Source organism: Podarcis vaucheri, assembly GCF_965113315.1.
Source record: "Podarcis vaucheri genome assembly, chromosome: Z".
Lineage (NCBI taxonomy): Eukaryota > Metazoa > Chordata > Lepidosauria > Squamata > Lacertidae > Podarcis > Podarcis vaucheri.
Window position 1 is genome coordinate 40,661,639 of NC_138758.1, and position 26,045 is coordinate 40,687,683.

The window sequence follows — 26,045 nt, forward strand, 5'->3', positions numbered from 1 at the left end:
AAGGGGGGGATTATTTATAATAATGGGAGTCAAACAGAAGGGGGAATAAGTCACTTTAAGGGTGCATAAATTTTTACGATGGCGCATAAACAGCCATAGCTTGTCTTGTCTCTCTCCCCGTCTGTCCCCGCCAATAACGAGGGACGGACGGCGCCGAACATAAAGGAGGAATATAATCAGGCAGAGGGAGGGGACGGATGGGAAGGCCTGGTGGATTGATCGCAGAGTGCGTTTGTATATCCCAACGTAAAAGGTTGGAGGCTGACAGGTGGCCGGGTTTTTCCACTGTATAAAGCCATGTGGGGGCTGTCAGCCCCACGCAGGCGGCCTCGTTGCAATTGATGAATTGCCTGCTTTCTTGATTAAACCTTCCGTCACTTAAGAAACAATAAGCCCAGGCGTGGATGGGAGAGAGAGAGAGAGAGAGAGAGAGAGAGAGAGAGGGACATGTCAAGAAGTGTGTGTGGGGGGGAGTCTGTTTTACCTTTCTGCAGATGTTGGGCACAGAGTACAATGTGTATTATTAAAATGAATGTGGCATTTATATTGTCTTGTTTCTTTTGTGGGAGAGAGGGCCTGTAAATTATATGTTAATAATCAGATGGTAGGCCCTTTCCAAGAGAGCGAGAACTGAGGTCTTCAATCAGTTTAATTGGTAGATTAATCAACCAGAGCTTTGGTTGACTAATCAAAGGACTGAGGATTTATTTTTCTGTGGTTATGTTTGTGTATTTTGAAAACCAATACGCCTTTTTTTTTTATACTGGTGTGTTACAGGATTAACTGTGTGTTACTGTAATGCTGAATGAAAAAGGAAATATACACAATGGCTTTTCTGCTAAGAATGAGTGGATTAGTTTGTCGTCATCATGTGCTTGCTTTGGTATGTGAAAAAGCCATCTATGATTAGATTTTGGAAATAAGGCAAGTGTGTTTAAATTTAAATCAATGTAGTTTGTTAAAAAGCAGAGTAATCTGCTAAAATATCCTTTCCTCAGTTGACAGCCTTCTTAGGCTTACAGCACAAAGCATTGTTGATTGTCGCTACAAGCAATGTGTGTGACTCTGCAACAGCGGTCAGCTGATTGTTTAGGGTTGTTGAATTTACCTGAGTTTCTAGTAGACTCTGAAGATCTACCTGCAAAATTCAGGTCCTTTTATAGCTGAAAAACAGTGATGTCTCTAAGCATATTCTGAACCTAGGAATTTGTTTTTATCATCCATGCTGAGGTCACTGTCTTTTTATAAACAAATCTACTGAAGGGCTTCATTTCAGCCTCCATGTTTGGGTGGAAAAAGTTGGGGGGTTTTGTGTTTTGTTATTGTTGTTGTTTTGCTATTGTTAAACAATGCTAGTCAGAAACTGCTAATGATGCTTTATCGAGCTTCTTGCATTGTAGGGGGTTGGACTGGATGACCCTCAGGGTCCCAGCTCTACAATTCTATGATTCTATGAAATTGGGGGGGGGGGTTATCTGAATTCCTCAAGTGTGACAGTGTTCTTTGCTATAGCCTTTGAAACAAGGGTGTTAAAGGGAAGGTGAGTCCTGAGTCAAAATTATCTGTATATTCAAACTATTTTAAATCATGAATTATGCTCATATTTTAAAAGGCACAATCTGTGTAAATATCTGTTGGGTTGTAGCTAGTGTAGTGCTTCTTAGAGTAGACACTCTGAAATTGACTTTTAAGTTCATCAGTTTCCATGGGTCTATTCTGAATAGAATTTTCGGGGGGGGGGAGTACTTATTCACGCAGAACATGGTTAATCTATGGAACTCACTCCCACAAGAGGCAGTGAAAGCTACCAACCACAGCTGGAGGCAGTAAGGCTTCTGAAAGCCAGTTGCTGGAAACCATAGGAGGGAGTGCTATTGTGCCCAAATCCTGCTAGAGGGCTTCCCATAATGGGTATCTGGTTGGCCGCTGTGAGAACTGGATGCTGGACTCGATTGGCCATTGACCTAAGCCAGCAGACTCTTGTAGTCCAATGCTATTACGTTATTTTATGTGGATACTATCCACTCTTCATGCACACAGGCTGTACCTTTTAGAATAAGAGCATAACATAATCCATGGTTTAAAATAGTTTGAGAGTATTTGTTGTTCTTTTGTCTCTGCTGTGGTTGTTTTAATAACTGCATCTGGTTTTTATGGTCTGCAGACCAAATAGAGTAGTACTGCAAAAAACAACCCCTCAGAAGTCTATTACTAGATCCAGGTATGTTTAATCTCTCTCTCTCTCTCTCTCTCTCTCCCCACCCCCCTCCCCCAATTTGCAGAATACAAAAAGACACATCCTTCTTTCCTCCTGTCTAAATTTTGGCATGGTAGAAAATGGAGGAAAGTGGTGGAAATGAAGGAAAGAATAGCTATTCAGTAGTTTGCCATCCTGACCATTGAGTTGCATTAGCAATAAAAATAATGAATTAGACTTATGTCTATAAGCAAGTTCCAGCCATGGTTAAGCATAGGCATAGGCAAACTCCAGCCCTCCAGATAATTTGGGACTACAATTCCCATCATCCCTAGCTAACAGGACCAGTTGTCAGGGATGATGGGAATTGTAGTCCCAAACATCTGGAGGGCCGGAGTTTGCCTATGCCTGGAAGCATATTTTGTTTCAATGGTTGAGATGCTGGTATACTAAATTATCCAACTAATATTGAAAGTAGCCTTATTTTTGGCTACCTCATGCTCTTTATTTTTAAATAAATATCAATTCATAGTGTGTGTTATTTTAATAAAAGCAATGTACAGTAACAGAAAAATCAAAGGAGCTCATTATAACATTTGTAGTTAATTTGAACTATAGTATGCTTAATCCTAATTCTTTCTGCGCCATTGATTACAATGGGACTTAGGTGTTCTGTTCAGCTGGCCACTGGATCACATCCTTTGAAAGATGTCAAATTGAGGAGTGCAAATATTCCATCAAAAGTTTTTGCTAAACGGATCAGCTTTTTAACACCTTGGCAGCTTTTGCAGTGAAGTTAATAAACAGCTTGTTTCAGGACAATATGTTAATGGTCCCCAAAGGAAAGAGGATTGGTCTGGCTTCCAAAAAAATGTTGGGGGGGAGGAGGAATTTGGCTGCAAGCAAAAGCCGTTTCAGTTGCAAGATGTTTCTTCTCTACAAACTCAAATGGACACACAAGCTTTCAGAAAGTTTTACAAATGAATTGTGCATTACAGACAAATTGGTTGCAGATGTTTTTTTCTGGTACTTTTTTCTGTCGGACACAACACTTGCAACTATGCCAACGTAACCATTTAAATTGCCCTTACTTGGCCTCAGTGATGCCCTCGTTTAGCCAAATCTAATAGACTCCCTAGTGTTGTGACATATCACCCTGTGTAGTGCAAGGATGGGGACTGTGACTCCAACTCCCATAATCCCTGAGCATTGGGCATAGTGGCTGGAACTGATTGGTGTTGGCATCTAGCAACATCTAGAGGGCTACAAGTTCCCCATCCTTGACATAGACTGCAGGGTTCTAAATCCATTTGGAGAATCTATGTATATAGATCAGACAGTCAGACCTTCCCAAGCCCAGCATGGATAGCATGGGGAGAGGCACAGGAACATAAGAAGAGCCCTGCTAGATTAGGTGAATTGCACCTTCCCCAACAGCAACCACCTCATGTCATATGACCAACAAGGAAGGCCTTGTTGGTAGTGTTGCTACCGAGGACTGCCTGGTTGGCATTGACCCACTTGGGGGTGCCAACTTGAATAAAATATCGGGGCCTCAGGTAAACGCTACCCTGCATAATTGATCACAAGATGCAACACACACTATTTGAATGGCAATGCTCATTAACTTTGGGGGGAGCCCAGCCCCTCAAATATTTTATGGAGAGAGTGCTGAAGGAACTTCAGTCCCTAGGAGTTGGCTCCTATGGATCCACAACAGGGCCATTTCAGTGGTGGTTCCCTGGTAGTGGAATGCCCACCCAAAAGTAGTGCACCTGTCTCCCATCTTTCAAGAGGGATTTGAAAACATTCCTGTTTATCCAGGCATTTTGTGGCTGAAAAAGGCTATTCCTGGCAGCCCCAAGATCACTAGATGGAAGAAAGTTTTTAAGCACTCTTACAACATTTCTTAAAACTAGAACTGATTTTTATATGTTTTTCAGTTGTAATTGTTTTTAGAATCGATTTTAGAATGCATGCTTTGTTTTAAATCGTACGTTTCTAGGGGGAGGGGCTCAATAGGCAGTAAGCAATAGCTCAGGATCCTCTTCTCACAGTCACCAACCAGATGGGAAGACTGCAGGCAGGACAGGATCACAACAGCCCTCTTGCATTCCTCATTAGCAGGTTTCCAGAGCCATAGAGCCTCTGATGCTGGAGGGGTCTATTGCCATCATGACCAAGTAGCTATTGACAGCCTTATCATCCACGAATTGTGTGTAAACCTTTTTTAAAAAAAGTATTTCCAGATTTGGTGGCCATCACTGTATGTTGTGATAGCATATATTTAGCTGTGACTTTTTGCATTGCAGGGAGTTGGACTGGATGACCTTTGGGACATCTTCCAAGTCTGCAAATCTATGATTCTGTATTCTGTGGGCTAATGATGCAAGTACTTCATTTTTATCCATCCTGACTCCCAGTGTTCAGCTTCATTGGTTGATCTTGAGTTCTAGTATTCTGAGAAAGGGATAAACACCTTAAACTAATTTCTTTCTCTCAGCCTGATCTGCCTTTATAGACTGTGAGAAGAATGAAGTGTGTGTTTTTTTGAAGGGGGAAGTGGGCAGGGAGAGAACTAGATACACCACCTGAGCTCTGTGGGTGAAGGGATTGCGGGGGAAACATTATTCTGGCTCCCTGCCTTTTAGCCTCAGATTCCCAGAAAATGTAGCTCAGAGGGGAATACAGGTCCCTAACAGCTCTCAGTACCCTTAACAAACTCCAGTTCCCTTTTTGGGGGATGGGGAGCAAAGTCTGTTTAAAATGGTATCATGGCACTTTAAATGTTTCACTGTGGCCCATTGACTCAACGCTGATTGATTGCTGGATAGCAAACCTTGCATCATCTTCTGCCATACCTAGAGCCCTTTTGAAGGTTCTGTTCTGGTTTGAGCCAGCTTTGACCCCTCTTTTGAAGGCTTCTTGCTGATTTGAGCCAACTCAGGCCCCCGTTTTGAAGGCTTCCTACCGGTTTGTATCCATCTGTGCTTCTATATTGTCCCCAGGGAGTTGTTGACTTTAAAACAAAAGAGAGTGGCAAAGCTGAAGATGAACATCTTGGCTGCCTTCACTGTAAAGAACATTAGGTCCCATAGATTAGACTTGAGATGGAACAGATCTGTCAGCTCGCTGAAAAGGAGCTCATTATTCCGCAGATTTGTCTCCCCATTGTCTACAAGACAATGAATGATGCCAGCCTGAGATCCTTTGTTATCTAGAGAGCTGGGTTTTTCCCCTCTTCCCCTCAGCCCCCCTTCCTCCTACATGCCTGGGTTGTTTTATGGCATCAAAGATCTAGCGATCCACCGATAACATGGCATTCTCAGTTCTGCGTGAGACACCGATAATTTGACAGCCGCGCCTTCTGCTTCGTTTCATGTCTTGCACCAGGACTTCCGGGCCTTACTCCATCAGGCAGTGCCTTGACATTGTGTGTGCATAGCTGTGTTGTATCCCCATTCCAGAGCTTGAAATAGATACACAGGTGGCTTACAAGTCCCTTAACCAGCAGTGTTTGGGTAAGCAAGTTGGGGTGAATGGACCCGAGGAATGAAGGAGCAGTCATCATCCTACATCATTGTCACCATAAGGTATGAACATAATATAAGAGCCTGCTGGATCTTATGAAGCTTCGTTTTACTGAATCAGATCATTGGTCTGTCTCACTCAGTATTGTCGTCACCATCCTTTCTCAACCTTGAGTCCCCAGATGTTGTTGAACTTCAACTCCCATCATCCTTACCTAGCAGGACCAGAGGTCAGGGATGATGGGAGTTGTAGTCCAACAACATCTGGGGACCCAATGTCTATACTACTTCAGGGTTTCAGGACATTTCAAGCCTCATGCAGAGATGCAGGGTATTGAACCTGGAACCTTCTGCATGCAAAGCAGATGCTCTAACCACTGAGCTACGGTCCTGGATAACATTTTTAGTTCATATTTAGTCTCTTCGCCACTATGCTTCTCTAGCTCTCACATGGAGTTGCTTTTGGCCTCCAGATGCTGGTCCCTTTAGTAGGTTGCTCTTTGGACTACACAGCAATGACTCTTCTGGAGAGGTCCAGCTACCACTTGCTCTGCTGCTCCTTTTCTATAGGGCATGGCCATTGCTCAGTGATAAGAAATGAGATGCTTTGCATATTATAGCTTTAAGTTTCATCTCTGGGAAGGATTCCTAACTGAATCCTAGTGGAGTCACTGCCAGTCAGTGTGGACACTAATGAGTTATATGAACCAGTGGTCTGATCATTTACTATGAAGTGGAATATCACAGGTATCACATGGCAAAATATTTGTGCCATCTGCGATAGATTTCCTACTAATGATGGGGAAATGTCTGAACGTGCTTAGTTGGTTGTCATTATTTAAGTTACCGTAATTCATGGGGGTGATTTTGTTTTATACAGTGGTGCCCCCGCAAGACGAATGCCTCACAAGGCGAAAAACTCGCTAGACGAAAGAGTTTTCCGTTTTTTGAGTCATTCCGCAAGACGAATTTCCCTATGGGCTTGCTTCGCAAGAAGAAACGTCTTGCGAGTTCTTGCGAGTTTGTTTCCTTTTTCTTAAAGCCGCTAAGCCGTTAATAGCCGCTAAGCCGCTAATAGCCGTGCTTCGCAAGACGAAAAAAACGCAAGACGAAGAGACTCGCGGAACGGATTAATTTCGTCTTGCGAGGCACCACTGTACAGTCATACCTCGGGTTACAGACGCTTCAGGTTGCGGTTTTTTTTTTGGGTTACGGACCACCAAAACCCAGAAGTACTGAAACAGGTTATTTCCGGGTTTCGGCAGTTGTGCATGCGCAGAAGCGCCGAATCGCAACCCACACATGTGCAGATGCGCCGCTGCAGGTTGCGAACACTGCGGGTTGCAAACGTGCATCCCGCATGGATCACGTTCACAACCCAAGCGTCCACTGTAATTTGCTGATAGCTTATTATCTTAAAATACTTAGGATACCAGATGTGATATGGAATCTTGGATTCTGTTACTTTGCTTTTAATTGAAGTTTGAAATGTTATAGGGTGGCAATGTGATTTTGTTGTTGTTGCATATTTTTGTCAATTTTGTAAACTTTTTTGAGTACAGTAATCTAGAACAGCAGTGTACAAATTAAAAATGAAATGAAGAGAGCAACTCCTACTCTTGTTACTACATACATAATTTTAACAGACGTGATAAGTACAGTGGTGCCCCGCAAGACGAAATTAATTCGTTCCGCAATTTTTGCTGTCTAGCGAATTTTTCTTCTTGCGAAGCACGGTTTAAACGGTTTAACAAAGTCGCAAGACGTTTTCGTCTTGCGAAGCAAGCCCATAGGGGAATTCGTCTTGCGAGGCAAATCGCGAATGAAAAAACCTTTCGTCTAGCGAGTTTTTTGTCTTGCGAGGCATTCGTCTTGCGGGGCACCACTGTACCTTCATATCAAAGACTTCCGACCTGTATGTTGTAATCAGAAAAAGGATCTTGGGAGGAACAAATGTGGTATGGTGGTTAGAGGGTCAGACTCTCTAGACCTACAGGATCAGGATTCAAACCCTCATTCTTCTATAAGCCCACTGGGTGACCTAATAGTAATAGATAATAATTTACATTTTTCCTCTTTTTTGTCCTATCACCATGTGCATTTATAAAACATAAACCAAACTTTGGAAAGAAGCACCTTGGCCAGAGCACTATCGGAAGATGAGGTCCAAATTTCAAGATAGCATTTGGCGTGGAAAATAAAGCCTCCAGCCAATGGTTTGGTAACAGCTTTGTCTCAAGCCTGGGTCTGTTGAAGTACTTTGGCGTTGATTAATGAGCGCTTGTGGCAGCTTGAATAGAAAAAATGTCCTTTCGCCATTTGCTTTGAAAATGCAGAATGGCTGAACCTCCAATTCTCTTGCAGAGAGAGGGCGGGAAATTTCATCCCATGTTGCCAAAAAAATGCCTAGTGCTCCCCTCCATGATAACTTTGTGCTCTTCAATGTGCGTTAACAGAAATAAAATTAAACCCTGTATCATTTCTTTGTAGGCGATGAGAACATTTTAATCAGGGCTTAGCCATTTATTTTTCACAGAAAAACTATTGTTTTGAGCCATCTCTTCCCCCTCCACCCCTCTCCTCACTTTTCAAAGATAATTAAATAGTTCACTAAGCACAGTGTGGTGGCGCCTTTATTAACATAGGTAATTTTGAAAGGAGGATAAAGAAAAAGAGATGCCATTGTTTTAATTTGCAGCGAAAAGAATTGCTTTCAGCTTCTTCTTGGAAGGAACATTAGGAGGTTTGGGCAGTTATTGCTGCAGTGTTTGTCTGATGTTTGGGCCTGAGGGTCTGTTGCCAATGTTAGGCCTACTCTGAGTAGGCCCGGTCAGATTAATAGGCATGACCAGTGTAGGTCCATTGATTACAGTGGTAAAATAGAAATGATTTCTGAGTAAAAGAAAACCTTAAGGACCATTCATGGCAGGATAAAAGTCTGTAATTTTATCAGGACAAGTTATTTGTTGTTTACTGTTATAACAATTGTTTTCTCAAAATTCATCTTCTGTGCCATGAGAATAAGTAACGACAGTATTTTTTTTAAGCTTCCCTGCCGCACTAAATGTTGGTGCCCCATTTGCTATGGAGAAAGTGGAGAGGTCATTTTGGTTTTCCAGGAGGTGTAGGAGGGTCACAATGACTTCTCCATTTTCTTCATTCAGCCTACCTCTCTCACACAAATGCACACAGTAGGATTCTTCCAAAGAATGATGCTGTGTGATGATTTCACTTCCTTCTGAAGGAGGAATTTCTGGGGTGAATGGGGAGGAATTGTACTTGTCAGCCATTTGGTTTGGTTTCTTTAAAGGTCCTATCACAAATTCTGAAAAGATGTGTGTGTGGGTGTGTTTCATAAAATCTATACACCACTATTTTAAAAAATCTTACATTAAAACATAGAAAAGTTAAAATACTAAAGCAGATCAAAAATTACCTCAGCTTTCTAAGCATCTGGGTAGGCGAGAATGTTTTTAGCAGGTGCCAAAAAGAGACCTGGATGATCTCAGTAGGCAAGGAGTTCCAAAGTACAGGCACTACAACACTAAATGGCTGAGTTCTTACAAATGCTGTTATAGAATCATAGAATCATAGAGTTGGAAGAGACCACAAGGGCCATCAAGTCCAACCCCCTGCCAAGCAGGAAACACCATCAGAGCACTCCTGACATGGTTGTCAAGCCTCTGCTTAAAGACCTCCAAAGAAGGAGACTCCACCACACTCCTTGGCAGCAAATTCCACTGTCGAACAGCTCTTACTGTCAGGAAGTTCTTCCTAATGTTTAGGTGGAATCTTCTTTCTTGTAGTTTGGATCCATTGCTCCGTGTCCGCTTCTCTGGAGCAGCAGAAAACAACCTTTCTCCCTCCTCTATGTGATGTGGCACCTATAACAGTGTGTTGTGCTGATCGAAGTGGTTGAGTGGGCACATGTAGGAGAAGGCGGTCTCATAGCTAAACTTGACTTGGTCCCAATATGTTAAGGGCATTATATGCTAATAGTAACAACTTGAACTTGGCCCACATCGGCAACCAGTACCAATTTCTGAGCACAGGTGTTATTTACATTCTGCACCAACTGCAAGTTCCCAGATCAAGCACAAGGGAAGCCCCACATAGAGCATATCGCAGTCTTGAAGTACCCAGTACATGAACTACTGCGGTTCCATTTTCTTGTGTGGTGTTCATGGCTCATTTGCTTTCTTTCTAAATAACATATTTGCTATTGCTGCCTCTCATGCCAGAACTCTTCCTAGTAAGTCACCATTTTCTCCTCATATGTGCCCCCAGAATGGCAATGCATTGTGAGGATGAACGCTGATTGTGACATAACATCATTCAGTTTCTGTTTTACCAAGTGGGGTGTTTTCTTGAGAGGGAGGGGAGAATTAATTTCTGTGTTGATTGGTTCTGCTCTGTTTGATGGTTTAACAACTTTATGCTGCGTTAGTGATTTTTATTGTACACCACCATTATAATAGGGGTGGCCCTCTCAACAGGCCTCTATTTCTATTGGGATTAAAGGTGTTTAAGAGTCTTTTGCTATTCTGTAAATAAGCAGAATAGAATAATTGTGTGAATGATTTGGGATGGGGGAACTTGGGGTCCAGGTAGTCACATTCAGGAGTTTCAGATGCAAACCAAAGCACATCTGGAGTTCCAGATTTAGGAATATATACCGAATTTTACACAAATAAGGTAAATTTTAAAGACATATTCCTTTAGAATGTCAAGTGTGTATACCCGCACACACGTTTTGGTTTGGTTTCTTCACATTAAGGCTTTGGCATGGAGGGAAACTAATTTAAATCTAAATTTAAATGTGGGAACCTTTGGCCCTCCTGTTTTTGCCAAACTTCAACTCCCATCAGCACTGGCAATAATGGCCAAGAGACAGAGATATGGGAGAAGTAGTTCAGCAATATCTGGGGGCCAAAGTTCCCCCTCACCTGTCTTTACTACATCTTGCTTGATTTTAAATACGTTACCAAGTATCAATATACTTTTTTTTTTTTGCCCTGGGGTCCCCCCCCCAAAAAAAATTCCTCATTTCAGTCTATGATTGCAAATGCTGGAAAAAGAATTGATGTTGGAGAATGTCAGTTAAATTTTTTGCAAGTCTGCTTGAGCAACAGGGAATTTCCTTGAGAAACTCTTCTCCTTCTTCCGAGTTATTGAGTGCTTTAATTTGCACTGTGCACAATCCTATGTTCTTCTTTTTTAGAAAAGAAAAGAAAAGAAATCCCCCTGCAGGATTGACTTTAGTTGCCCATGGCCATCAGATGACATTACATCTGTTAGGCGTTCTTTTGTGGTTTCAGCAGGGCCAGCTTCATGAGTGGGTTACAAGGCTCTGTCAACATAGGAAGCTGTTTTATTCAGAGCCAGACCATTGATCCATCCAGCTCAAGATTGCCTTCATGGATTGGCAGCAGCAGCTCTGAGATTTCAGACAGGGATATCCCAGAAATTGAACCCTTGGACCATCTGCATTCAAAGCAGGTGCTCTGCCATTGAGCTTATGCCCTTTCCCTGCTGCATTCCACTTTGCTGCTGCCTAGAAAAAACTGCTTAGCATGGGCAGGAGGTGGAAATTTATTGAGAGCCAAACCCTTTCCTGAGATGTTCAGCCTGGCCTTGCCCCAGTGTTTCTTAAAATGAGAGCTGATAAAGCAGAGAACCTGATCATGAGAACATAGAAAGCCGGCAGCATCAGAGCAAAGTCCCATCTAGTCCAGCATCCTGCTTTCACAGTAGGCAACCAGATACCTTAATCTGAAGCCCAGAAGCCAGACCTGAGTGCAACAGTGCTCTCCCCACCTGCCATTCCCATGAGCATACTGAGGCATGCCATATTCAGAGGCATACTACTGCCTCCGACAGTGGAGAGCATGGCCATTGGGGCAGGTAGGAGGCTTGTAATTCAGGCAAGCCCCCTTCAGGCCTTTGTGGCTTTGGTAGAGGGGCAAGCTGAATAATGGAGTTTGTGTACATAATCACCCCTGCCTGTCTGTATACTTTTACCCTCATGTATCCAGGCTGAACACATGAAGAAGACTGAAAGGTTAGGAGTGAGGAGTGTCAATTTCGCATTCAATTTAGTTGATTCTCAGCCAGGAACCGCTTCAAGTTTCAGCAACCCCTTCTTCCAGTACAATGCACTGCTAATCACACATGCTTATGCGCATCATGTACTAGTTGTGGTAAGAGTCGCCTGCCTTTATCAGGAATCTGCAGTGTATTTGTTTTGCTTGTACATGCCCCGTCGTTTTAATTTTTTTAATAGGAAGCTGCTGCAGCGTTCGGATATTTAAACAGTTATTAAAGGAATGACAATTAACCGATTGCCGACAGAGATTTCCTTGAGTGGGGGGGGGGGGGACGCCTCCCCGAAAATGGAGTACAGTTTGCAAAAAGTATCGCAGTGCAGTAATGACAATGAATTTTGATTTCCCGGAACTGATATTAGACTCCTTATTAAACTATGTACATCTGCTTTTAATTTAGTCCAAATAATTGGAAAATGCAATGAAGCTTTCCAATTAAAGCGGGGGCTTTATGCTGTTTAATAATACCCCCATAATATTATAGCTTATGAAGTGACAGGTGAGTTGGGTGAATGAATGAATAAAACATAAATGTGGCAATAAGGGACAGGAGAACGGGAGACAGTTGCAGGGGATTTTAAATGCTCAATGTAATTTGCATATATTAATCTCCTCTTTTCAGCCTTATCAAGCATTCTTCAGTATTTGAAGTTAAAATAGCGTTGACAGGCGAGAGCACGCTTAGTTTTTTCGAGGATTTATTACTTGTATAATTTCTGATCTTTAATAAGCAGATATGACTGATCCTCATAGTTCTATAGAAATCGTTTAATTGTTCCAGATGGCGTGTACTGATTATGCAAAATTACTTTTCACACAGTTTTTTTTCACCCCCTCTTTTGGTGCTTGTATATGATGTGTGTGATGGAGTTCGGAGTAAAAATTTTTAAAAAATTATAGCAGCCTTATCGTGCTGTTTTATGGTGTGTTAAAACACACACACACATTCAGTTGAATTTAATCTACTGAATTACATTGGCCAACAGCTATTATAATGTAACAGAGAGATCTTTTTTCTTTTTCCACTTGGAGGCTTGATGAAGAATAATATAACACATTCACTATTGTTCATTACAATATCACACACACACACACACACACACACACACACACACACAGCATTTCTAGAGAGAGAGAAGCCTATGGCATAATGCATAATTTGTGCACTTAGATAAAATGCAAAGGAATTGTTCTCTTCGTTTTTGGAGAGCAGATCCATGTGCAGAACAAATGAAATAACCTTGTTGTGACTGCTTTCCTCTCATCAAGAATGATTTTCTTTTAATGATCAGGGTGGCAAATTGTATTTTAATTTTTAGATCACTGGCACGGGCTGTGTCCTGTTGACAGGTGTCACCGCCATCCTCCTTCATGGCTCGTCTAATTCGGATATCTCAATGGTCCCTTTTTTGTAATTGAAAAGGCATTTTGTAGTAGAGAGTGGTGGCTGTAATTCAGTCTCTTTTAAAAGCTCCCCCACCTCATGCTATGTGTGTGCAAATGTGGTTGTGGGAAGTCCTAGTTGAGAATATATGAGCTTACACTGTGGGAATAGGAAACCATTAGCTCTATGGATGTTGTTGGTCTCCTAAGTCCCATTATCTCTAACCATTGGCTATGGTGGTAGGGGCTAATGGGAGTTGGAGAAAGTCTGAAGGTCACTGGTAGAGCATCTGCCTAGCATGCAGAAGTTCCTAAGTTCATTCCCCAGCATCTCCAGGTAGGTCTGGGAGAGAGTTCTGCCTGAAACCCTGAAGAGCCATTGGAGACAATTCTGAGCTTGATATGTCAGTATATGGTATATGGTTCAATATGGAATCCAACACTTTTCCAATCCCTTATTCCACCTCTTGAAGGACTCCATTCTGAAGACTACAACGTAGGGATGGAGAATCGGGGACCCTGCAGCTGTTATTGACTAAAACCCATTATCCCTGAGTTGGACCATTGACAGTGCTGGCTGGGACTGATGGGAGTCCAACAACCTCTGGAAGGCCTCGGATCTCCATCCTTTTTATGCTACAGTCTTGTTGTACAATGCTGTCTATCCATCACTGCCACACCAAGGTTTCAGGCACAGTCTTTCCCATCACTTGCTAACCATTTCCTTTTAACCAGAGTTTCTGGGTATTGAATCTGGGGACCGTCCACATGCAAAACATATGCTCTGCTACTTAGCATGCTTGGTAATAAAGTTTCAGTTCAAGAGAAGCTGGATGGAGAAGGATACTTGGGTATGTTTGTAAAAGCACTTTCATTGTGTCTACATTAGTCAGTATGAAAGGGGAGCTGTTTAGCCAGCAAGAATTGTTCTCATCCTTAGTGTTGATTGGAGCCAAACAGTGTAAAAGGAGGTGCATTGCCCACTGAGAATTGGCCCATAGGAGAAGACATGCAGGAAGAACATCAATGAGTAGTTCTTATATTGTGTGTTTTTCCCTGACAGGGGCTCAAGACAGCTTACAGCTAAAATAGAAACAGCTAAAAACATAGTGGGGAAAGTAATATTAAAAAACAATTATTGATGTATTTACTTGTGCACATGCACACAAATATACATATCTTAGGAACATGGAAAAGAAAAGGTGCTTCGTTTTCAAGAGAATTATGTGCAAGTTCTGTGCCCATGTGTGTGCACAGAAAATAGTAGATCTGGCTGGAAAGTGATACACGGAGAACTACATTGGCCATTGCAATGCATCCCTAAATAATAATTTTGTATAATGATAGGATTATTGCATAATCTTAGAAAGGGACATGGCTGTGAGAGGGCATGGCTGTGACTATCATGAAGGGACCCTGCACTTCTGAATTTGCCACTACACTACTAGGCATGACTAACATAGGTCCATTATTTTCAGTGGACCTACTCCCAAAGCCCAAATGTCCAGCCATACTAACATTAAACAATTGCTGAAGATTCCAAAGTTATTAATTAATTTATTTTTTAAAGGTGCATAGTAGATCTGTGGTAAAATGCATAAACATTGTAGGCCACTGGGAGGCTTTCCTAACATTATCAAAATATCTATAGCTCTAATAATATAAATCAGGAATGATTAGAAAAATATTTGTCCTAATGAAGTAATCATTTGGTCGTAATGCATTTCATGACTGTAGCTTTCGGGTGTGTTAACCGGATGGACGTTGTATGGATTTTCTCATTTTCATCTCCAAAACGCTATCTAATGTTTCATTAAGAGTCACATATAATGTATCTTAAGTACAGTCATTAAATATAGTTTAAGGAGATTTATGTTTCAATATTGCTTAAAGATGGTTTAATAGGCCCATTTACTTGGGCAATATTAATGAGCTCTTACTACCTAATTTTAAGGATCTTAATGTGTATGAAGAGTTTGTGGCTGCACAAAACAACTTGGAAATGGCAAGGCAGCGGACAACTCCAGATTTGCCATTGAAGCAAAACCCTCCAGTGCAACTGCATTCCTAACCCCGTAGCATTGCTCAGTTGATTTAAAGGGTTGAATCCCCCCACCATTTGGCAAGCCACACGGGTGCCCTTCACCTGCAACATGTTTCCAGTCCTCATGGTGACTGCTGGCATTCCAAACTCATCTTCCCCATGGCTTTGTGAGACGAGGCTGATCCAGCAAGACAGTTATCTATAAAGGTTCATCTAGGCTGGCTTTTCTCCTTGCCACCACTCCCAGTGGCCAACTGGAGGCATTTGGGAAATCCCCAAGCAGAACATTGAAGTAACAAGCCTCCTTTGTTACTAGCAACTGGTATTCAGAGGCGTTCTAATCCTGGATGTGGAAGACCATGACCATGAGCAGTACCAAAAGAATATAGGAAGCTGCCTTATACTGAGTTGGACCCTTGGTCCATCTAGTACAGTATTGTCTACACTGATTGGCAGTGGTTCTCCAGGGTTTCAGGCAGGAATTTCTCCCTGCCCTACCTAGAGATGCCAGGGATTGAACCTGGGCCTTTCTGCATGCAAAACGGAAGCTCTCCCACTGAGCTTATGGCCCTTCCCTAAACACTGATATAACTCCATCCTCCTCTTCCACAAATTCTTCCAGTTTCATTTTAAAGTCATCTAAGCTAATGGCCATCATCCCCATCTTGCAGCAGTGAATTCCATAAGTAGAACAGGGATGAAAATGATCCAACTTTGTGCAAATGATACTTTGGGTATCATTTAAAAGTTCCCTCCCCACCCCAACCTTGGCCATTTTTCAAAGATAATTTCTGAAGCTGTTGTCTATCTGGGAGCCATTTCTTTCACTCTTCATTGTCTTGGTTTGCCTTCAGTGATGTCAGCTAGCCTTATCTGATCATGATGTGATCTTATTCACAAAAATAAGGAGCCCACTGTATAGGAACATACACAAAGAGAAAAAACGGGTTCAGGCTAGCATACACAAACACAATATATGGCAAACAAAGTACAACGAATGTACAGTGGAACCTCAGTTTTTGAACATAATCGGTTCCGTGAGTCTTTTCGACTTCCGAAACATTCAAGAACCGAAAATCAAAGGGTTGTCAGCAAAGTGAATGGTGAAAATGGAAAAACACGCCATGGAAGCCGTTTGACTTCTGAGGCGCGTTTGAAAACAGAAGCATTCACTTCAGTGTTCGAAAACCAAAACGTTCGGCAGCTGAGACATTCGAAAACCAAGGTTCCACTGTATTTGTCACAATGTACCCACTATTACAAGGCATACAGTACATGCAAGCGGTACTCCAGAATCATCAAAACAAGTACAATATTATAATTCATGATATATTTTCATTATCTTCTCAGTACAATCGCACCGCATGGGCTGAATACATCTTTTGATTTGGGCTGTTTCTTGTAGTACTTCTTTAAGAAACCCTTGGTGTTTCATAATCTCTACTCATAAATGCCCACTAGTGGGCTTCCTCTGTGCTCTGCTAGCCAGCATGCAGCCATTGCCTCTACTTGTACCCGATGTGTGACCTTGTTCACTTCACAGGTGAGTCAGCCTGCTCATGGCTTGGAAAAGTTTGCACTATATTGTTTGACTTGGGTTGCTACCATTTTCTTCTATATTGTCAGCTGAAGGAGGAGTTTTCTCTTTGAAACTGGGATCAACCAGACTCCAGTCCTGTTTGCTACAACTGCTCTGCCACTCCCAAGAACTTCCTTGGGTCGGAAATAATGAAAATATATCATAAATTGTAATATTGTACTTATTTTGATGATTTTTGGAGTACCGCTTGCATGTACTGTATGCCTTGTAACGGCGGGTACATTGTGACAAATACATTTGTAGTACTTTCTTGCCATATATTGAGTTTTTTGATGCTGGCCTGAACCCCTGTTTTTTCTGTTAGTGTATATGAACTTAATCACAGCAGGATTCCTGTGTTGCTGATCTAGGAAGTGTTGCCTTTGGTTTTCCACTGGATATGTTTTCTCTCCATAATCTGGTCATGCAGCCAAGACAAAGTAATTGATTGTTGCTGTTTTAATTTTTCCCCCAGTTTTCTTTTTCATTAATTACATACTTCTCATATCCATAACATTTACTATGCATTCCTTCCTTCCTCCCCTCCTAGGCTTCCCCCAACTTCCGCTTCTGGTTTGTTTCTCCTTTCACCCACCTTGCTACCTCCTAAAAGAAAAAAATACTAATAACATATTTATACATTTATACAATAACATCAAACCTAAACACATAAAGATGAAAATAAGTACACCATATTATTTCTCTACCTTCTACACATTTTCTAATACTAATGATGTGAATGTTTATTTGACAAAATAATTGATTGGGCGGGGGGGGGGGGCGGAGAGGATTGCACCAAAGCAACAGTGGAGAACATAGCAGAACAACACTAAATAGGATTGGGCGGGGGGGGAAGTGAATATTCTCTCAATCAAGAATTTTCTCAGAAAATATTTCTCACATGCTGGAAGAAGTATCACTTCTGATCGAGAAATCGAACAGAGAGCATTTGATGCAGTCGAGTTCATATGATTATATCGTACAACCTTTCCTATTGTTTTCTCATTCTCGAAGTCCTCAAATCATTTCTTAAACAAAGGTCTTCTATCCAGCTGCTATTTGGCCTCTTACGTACATTGTTATGAGATTGTTCTTGTTTACGTCTTCTAGCTTCAGCGATGTTTCAAGCTACTCAGGTGGTTTATTAGTAGGAGATGACAGCAAATTTCTTATTTTCATAATTGGACATTTCTTCCCTATGGACTCATGTTTAAGATACACATTGGAGGGGGGCTAGAAATCCCCTTTCCTCCCCCCACCTCCATCCCCATAACTAGCTAATAAGTGTTGCATTGTCATCAAGAGAGTAATGGTTTGCTGATTAGCACAATTAATGACAAATGGTGGTTGGAGCTGGTGGATTGGTTTAGCAGATGATGAATGCCGTGTGGCCCAGGTTGATTCCTGCCAAGAGTGCCTTACCTGGCTGCCTGGCCTTCTGTTCTCAAGCAGGTAGCTCTCATTAGTCACAGGGCATAGGTGCCAGCTTAAATTCGCTGTCATTTCGGGGGGGGGCTTAGGAACACAGGCGTGCACTTGTTCTCGGATTCCTTTGAGAGTCGTCTGATAGCTTTCCCTGTATTGCTGATGTGGCTTTTGTTTTTATCTCTCACAAATGTCTGCTGTCTGTCTTAATCTAGTTGGGCCGAAAGCTGGCAGTGTGATAGACAGGGTCCAAGGAAGCTGACCCAAAGTAGAAGGCAATCCACAACAGTGAGGAGCAGATAACGGGAACCTGTCAAGCTTACAGGACTTGGAGAGCTCCCAGGGCCAGCAGGATATCGAACTGGCTCTTTTATATGCCCAAGCAGGGTCAGGTGACCTCCAGAGCCACACACCTCTGAGTAAGGCATCTGGTAATTTAAAGGGGCGGGATGCTGGCTTGGAGTAGTGGATATGATTCCATATGGGCTTTCAGTAATCCCTTTTTCTGCTATTTCTAGTGGAGAACTTAAAAGAAAAGAACAGTTTTGATTGATGGGTTTATTGTGATTCTTCTCTCCCACACACCCAAAAGGCTTTTGCTGGATCCATTCTTGGGGTCTAATAACCTTGCCTTGTGGATCTCCAAGGATTATGACTTTCTCTCCCTAGAATTCAGTGGGATTTGGGGGGCTGTGCAGGAGGGATAACCAGAGGCCTTCCAGAGCTTACCCACACGATTTAGTGATGGCCACCAGCTGCAAAGGAGAAGAAGAGGAGGAGGAGGAGGAGTTTGGATTTGATATCCCGCTTTATCACTACCCTAAGGAGTCTCAAAGCAACTAACATTCTCCTTTCCCTTCCTCCCCCACAACAAACACTCTGTGAGGTGAGTGAGGCTGAGAGACTTCAGAGAAGTGTGACTAGCCCAAGGTCACCCAGCAGCTGCATGTGGAGGAGCAGGGAATCGAACTGGTTCACCAGATTACGAGTCCACTGTTCTTAACCACTACACCACACTGGCTCACTGGAGGATTAGACAAATTCATGGAGGACAAGGCTGTCCAATGGCTACTAGCTACGATAGTTGTGTTCTCCCTCCTGTTGGAAGCAGTATGCCTCTGAATACTAGTTGGGAACTGGAGATGAGGAGAACGCTGTTGCACTCAAGAGTCCCCTAAGAAAAGAGAATGGTTGTTAAACCACTCTGGAAATTGTAGGTCTTTGGAGGGAACAAGGATCTCATAACAACTCTTGGCACCCTTAATGAGCTACATTTCCCAGGATTCTTTGGAGGAAGCCATGACTGTTTAGAGTGGTGTGATACTGCTATAAATGTATAGTGTAGATAAGCTGAAAGTCTTCCTTGGTTCATTCAAACTTCTGGTAATGAGTTCTGTTTTAGCTTTAGTTTAGTTGTGGTGTATGCAAGTTGTTTATACTTGACTTGCCTGCTCAATATTATCTATCGAGGGCTTCTTGACCGCTGAGCTAGTTAACAGATGCTGTTATCTATTCTATCCACACAGTATTGTGCTTCTATGCTCTCCCCCCTCCCTTTTATGCTGACAGGGTTTTTATTAAGTCATCTTTAACTGCTTTGGGCAGAAAGTTAAAACCTAGGACCCTCGTACCTACGGGACCGCCTCTCCTGGTATGCCCCACGGAGAGCCTCAAGGTCCATAAATAGCAACACCCTAGTGGTCCCAGGCCCTAAGGAAGTTAGATTGGCTTCAACCAGAGCCAGGGCCTTTTCAACTCTGGCTCCGGCCTTGTGGAACGCTCTGCCTCATGAGACCAGGGCCCTGCAGGATCTGATTTCTTTCCGCAGGGCCTGTAAGACAGAGTTGTTCCGCCTGGCCTTTGGCTTGGAGCCAATTTGATTCCCTCCCTCCCTCTCTTTTTTCTTTTCCTTCTCTTCCTGCGATGAGGCTACATTTTAATGTTCCATTATTTTAATGTATTTTATTTTTGTTTTTAAGTTGTAATCATTCATCTTGTTTTTATTATTGCTTGTAAGCCGCTCTGAGCCCGGCCTTGGCTGGGGAGGGCGGGGTATAAATAAAAAATTATTATTATTATTATTAAAGTTGAGCCACCAATCATTTAAATAAATGGGGATTCTTCCCACTTCCCCATTGATTTTGCTTCATGAAAAAGAGGACCTCTCCTAATGCTAATATCAGATGCAGTTGTTCATAGGAGAAAGACAATATGATGTAGTGGTTAGAATGTTGGACTAGGATCTAGGAGACCGAAGGTTCAAATTCCCAAACAGCCATGAAGCCCACTAGGTGAGCATGGGTCAGCCACTCTCTCACAGCCTAGCCTACCATGCAAGGGAATTAATAAAATTGAAGTCATCAATGTCCCCTTGGTGGATTTTGAACAAAATAATTGAATAATCAAGGCTTAAGTTGCCTTTGAAGGAATAGTTATAAGCATATTTACTTACTGAATTTTGAAACAGTGATGGGTTTCCTAGGGACCTGTTTTGCCTGATAGTTTCTCTTTAAGTAATGTTGGGGGGGCACCCAAACCTTTTACTAATATGGGTGAAAATCCTTAATTTTGTGTTAGTGAAAGGGGGCTAATAATTATATAGTTAATTGGCATCTGGAAATTAGGACAATCTTAATTACAGAGCACCATTTCTCTAATAGCTACAAGGCTTGGGCATTTGATCTATATGGAGATTGGTGGCTATTATGCAATTAGCAATTACATTAATGGGGGCATCCTATTTTGACGGAATTTGCATATGCAAATAAAACATACCTAATAGAAATAGCATTGCTGCCCTAATGATTCTGATTCCCTTCCCCCCCAAAAAAGACCCCTCCCCAATGTTTTTAAATCACTCTCAACCTAATTGCTATCTCTTTTGTTTTATCTCTTCAGAATGGAACTGCATGCTAAATATGCATTCTTAAGGAGATTGAAGGAACCCTTTAATATAGAGACACATTAAATGAATAAATATAAATGTAATTTCAATGATATTGAAGCATGGCATGTAGCTATTGCCACATGTGCTTTGGGGTTTGTGTCTTTGCATGTGTTGGTACTGCTGTTAAAGGACCACAAACAGTATTTATTTATTTATTTATTTATTTATTTATTTATGCATACCCATCTGGGCAGCTTGCAACACATATAAAAATGTAATACAAAAATCAAACATTTTAAACTTCCCAATACAGGACTGCCTTCAGATGTCTTTTGAAGGTTATATAGTTTTTTATCTCCTTGATATCTGATGTGAGGACGTTCCACGGGGGGGGGGGGTGGCTACTGAGAAGGCCCTCTACCTGATTCCCTGTAAGTTCACCTCTCACAGTGAGGGAACCACCAGAAAGCCTTCAGAGCTGGACCTCTGTGTTCGGGCAGAATGATGGGGGTGGAGAAAGTCCTTGAGGCATACAGGGCCAAGGTCATTTAGGGTTCTAAAGGTCAGCACCAACACTATATTTTGAAACCGAACATGTCAAAGCGTTGGTTAGACAGCTATTTAAAATATTCAGAAAATAATTAAAATCAACTAGGGCTGCCATACGTCCGGAATTTCCTGGACATAGCCAGGACTTGTCCGTCAAAAAGTGACATCTGGGCAGAATTTTCAAAAATCCGTTAAAATGTCTGGGGAAACCTGGGCATCTTTTTGGTGAATTTCCTTTAAAAATCACTCCAAAACTACTTCTTTTTTAAAGATTTTTTTTTTGGGGGGGAGCGTTTGTTTCCAGATTTTCACGTTTTAAAAATATGGCAACCCTAAATCAACTATAAGCTAAAAGCAGATTAAAACAAATGTCAGCACATTGCCAGATAGGCTTGTCTAAACAAAACATTTTCTAGTGGGCATCAAAGAGTGTACAGTAAAGGTGCCTTCCTTCATGTCAATAGGCAAGAAGTTCTGAAGGGGGGGGGGCTGCCATGCTAAAAGATTGATTTCTTACAGATTTAAGAAGGCGTGCATTGTAGAGGCAGGTGACAAGTTCTCTGAATTTTGCAGTGTTCTCCAGCCATGTAACATGTACAAAAATGCAGACAGGCAACTCCCCATATCCATGGGAGCTGCTTTCCAAGGCACTGCATGTTTGTGGGACACGCATAAGCCCGCTTCATTCCACCCTCGCGCTATTCCGCCCCCTTCTGAAGCTGAAAACTGTGTGCACATCAGTGATCAGACTTTTCTCAAATGCACACAGATGGGGAGTTGCCTGTATACTGTGAAGAAGTGTCCATAAAAACATATGTACTGGTAAAATTAACATGCAAAAAAGCATTATATTAATGGAAATCGCTTTGCAAAAATGTGAATATGAGGTAAAATTACTAATATACATTGGGGTGCACTAAAACACTGATGAATTTTCCTTTATGGCTTTTAAACAATAATCAGGGGACACGGCGGGGGGAGAAGAGGGAAAGCTCCATTACACAAGAGTGCTTCTGCTGAATCCCCACCCCACCCTGTGCTATTCCTACTCAGAGTAGACCCATTGAGAATAATGGGCATGACTAGCTTAGATCTGTTAATTTCATTATGTCTTTTATGTGTAGAATCTAGTTGGATACAGCCCATATTTTCCCTGCAAATTTAAAAGCAAGCAAAAGATTACAGATCGATGCAGAAATGGGATGGAATAGATTTCTGAATGAACACAGGCAAATTCCCCCACCCATCCTTTGGAAGGATCCCATCCTGGATGCTTTGAAGAATAGCTGTCTGGATGTGTGGGGCTCCTGGAACCCAGCTGGTTTGGGCTAATCCTCTTGGAAGCAGGATGGCAAGGCAGCCTCTGCTGAATGTACGACAACAGATGGCAGGCTCAACCCGCAAAATATACAGCAGTATGTCTTTGCCATGCAAAAGCAGCCTGTTTGTCTTCTCACGGTGTTCTTTTGGGTTGGAGAGTTCGCCTGTTTCATTCACTTTTGCCACCCCATAGCCAGTCCTCCGTTCTCCTTTTGTATAGTTTATTATTTGCACCCTACTTTTATTTAAAAATAAGTCTCAAAGCTGCTTGCCGTAAAAATAAAATGCAGCATAATAGAACAGCAGACTAACTATTATTACTATTATTATTATTGTTTGTTTGTTTGTTTGTTTTATAACCCACCCTTCCTTCATAAGGAGCCCAGAGAGGCAAACATAATCACAATTTAAAAGCAAAGGATAATCATTCTATAAACACTTTCAATTAAAAACCTCTAAAAGCAGTTGCATCGTTAAGGGGTTTGTGGGTGTGGGACGGATCCTTAAATGTTTCTCTTTTTTTGTACTTCTATCAAACGTGGAGTTCCCCTGATCATTCTGATACCTCCTTGTTTCTGAGGTTTCATAAACACTTATTAATTTAAAGCACATAGACCCTAAGAATCCTGAGAACAGTAGTTTGCCTGTACACACCTACAATTCCCAAACTCCATGTTTAATAAGTGACAGTTCCCAGGTTTCTTGAGCGGCTGGACACTTTAAATGTACATAGCCTAAGTGGTTTCATTCTGTTTGCAATCCTTTGCACTCAGCAACTGAGTTTTCTATTAGAAGGAGTTAGAAGGATGTAAGAAGCTCACTGCTAGATCATATGAAGGGTTTGGCTTCCTGCTTCTAACGGTAGATAATGATTTTCTCTGGAAGCCCTCAGACAAGTCATGAAGGTAAAAAGCTTCTCCATGTTTATGCTCCTCAGCAGTAGTACTGAGAGACATGGTGTCTCTGTAACTTAAGTAATAAAACTTTGCAATAAAGCATAAAACAAGGCAGGGGAACTCAGCCTCCATCAAGTCTGCCTGATTCTCATGTTATGGATGGACCACAAAACAGGGCCTATGAGGCTTATCTCAAAGGAAGCCACTTAGGGCTTTGAATGACTCTTTTCAGTATTTTAATTCAAGCCCCAAAACAAATAAGCTTGGACTGGGTAACCTCAGACAGGGGCCATGTGTGGCCCTCTGGACCTCAGAACTTTCCACAGGCTTCACTCTTCATTGGCCCTCCACACCACATGGTTGGAATGTGCTGGTGAAGTCTGATAGTGCCTCTTGCTTACCTAGATCGAGGGTAGAGAGAAGCTCCCCTACTGTACAAAGGTAAAATTTACATTCTTTGTTGTGCCCACTTTTGCCTCTAGAGTGGCTCAGCATTGGAATATGGCCCTCAGAAAGTTGCCACAAGGGAATGTGGCCCTCAAGTTGAAAAGGGTTGATTGGAGTTGTATGTTCTGGGCCTCAGGTGCTGGATTGTCTGACAGCAGTGTTATGTGCTAATTTGTGGTTTTAGGCTGATTCCAAAAGCAACCACAGTGCTGAACAGTAGCTATGATAATTGCAGCAACAGTACCACATAGTAGATACTAAGGTGTAGACAGAAAAGCAGAATGCCCACTCGATGCGTTGGGTCTCTGTCTTCCCTTGGCTTTTCCATCTTCCCGTGCTGGTGCATCCTGCAGCATACCAAATGTCCAACATGCTTCTTCAGGAGAGCCTAAGTCTGATAATGCCAGCATTTTTCACTTCCCTTATGTCCCCATTAATAAAGCAATGATCCAAAAGCAGCTTTGCTGAGTCTGATCTTTATGCTTCCATCACTCATGACGAGATAATTTCACACAGGATCATTTTTAAATTAAATGACGACGAAGGCGCGCAGGGCTGTTTTTCCCCCCAGTGTTCTCTAGTTCATGGGAGTCTATCAAGTCATTAATGTGTCGTGACAAACCGCTTGACGGAAACAGGCATAATTAATTATTTGCATAAATAATGACATGGAGCGGGCTCTTTTCGGCCTTATCTGTGAGGCTGACTGCTGAACCACTCAAAAAAGAAAGAGGTATTTACATTTTCCTCAAACTATGCTCCGGCTCTGCAGAAAAGGGGGCACAGAAGGGGCTGTCGCTCTTCAATGCCTGGCATCTTCAGGTAGTGCTGAAATCATGGGCAGCTGCTGCGAGTCGCTGTGGGCAGTACTGAGCTGGATGGACCAAGTGGTCTGACTCCGTATAAGACAGCTTCCTATGTTTCTAGAAGATTAGGCTCCTTTGCTTTAAGCAAAGTTGAGGTGGCAGCAGGGAGGGTCTGTTCATAGCCCAAATATACACAGCATTCTATGCCATCAAAGACGTGGGAGTTTTTATACAGGCAGTACTTTCTTTTGGACGCAGGTGGCGCTGTGGGTAAAACCTCAGTGCCTAGGACTTGCCAATCGCATGGTCGGCGGTTCGAATCCCCATGGCGGGGTGAGCTCCCATTGTTCGGTCCCAGCTCCTGCCCACCTAGCAGTTCGAAAGCACCCTTAAGTGCAAGTAGATAAATAGGTACCACTTTATAGCGGGAAGGCAAACGGCGTTTCGGTGTGCTGCGCTGGTGCTGGCTCACCAGAGCAGCTTCGTCACGCTGGCCACGTGACCCGGAAGTGTCTCTGGACAGCGCTGGCCCCCGGCCTCTTAAGTGAGATGGGTGCACAACCCTAGAGTCGGACACGACTGGCCCGTACGGGCAGGGGTACCTTTACCTTTTTACTTTCTTTTAAAATACGTAGCCCCTACTGCACGTATTAAGTCTGGGGAAAGCATTATCACTTCCCTCAGTTGTATAAAATTTGTTCTCATTGCCATATGTTCACCGGAGATGATAGATGTCTTAACTTCTGCTGGATTGTACCTTGCTGTTACTGGGTTGCTGGAGCATGAAGCCTGAGTTCCTACGACTTGGGGGGTTTGAGGAGAGCATCCAAGGTGAAGGAGCAAGAACTAGGGGAAGTAGCTCCCTAGCAAGAAAAGGC

The 26,045-nt window shown here is 42.4% G+C and overlaps 1 protein-coding gene across 4 annotated transcripts in view; it reads left to right on the forward strand.

The window, feature by feature from the left end:
- MVB12B (multivesicular body subunit 12B) overlaps positions 1–26,045 on the forward strand; it is a 94,222-nt gene that overhangs the window by 43,572 nt on the left and 24,605 nt on the right. The window contains exon 8 of one of the 4 annotated variants that reach the window (XM_082207764.1): positions 2,283–3,019. The exons of the other annotated variants lie outside the window; for them this stretch is intronic. Within the exon in view, the coding sequence (XP_082063890.1) occupies positions 2,283–2,383 (101 nt within the window). The 3' untranslated portion in view covers positions 2,384–3,019. Of the gene's footprint in view, positions 1–2,282; positions 3,020–26,045 lie in introns of those variants that run through there. 4 annotated transcript variants of the gene reach the window in all.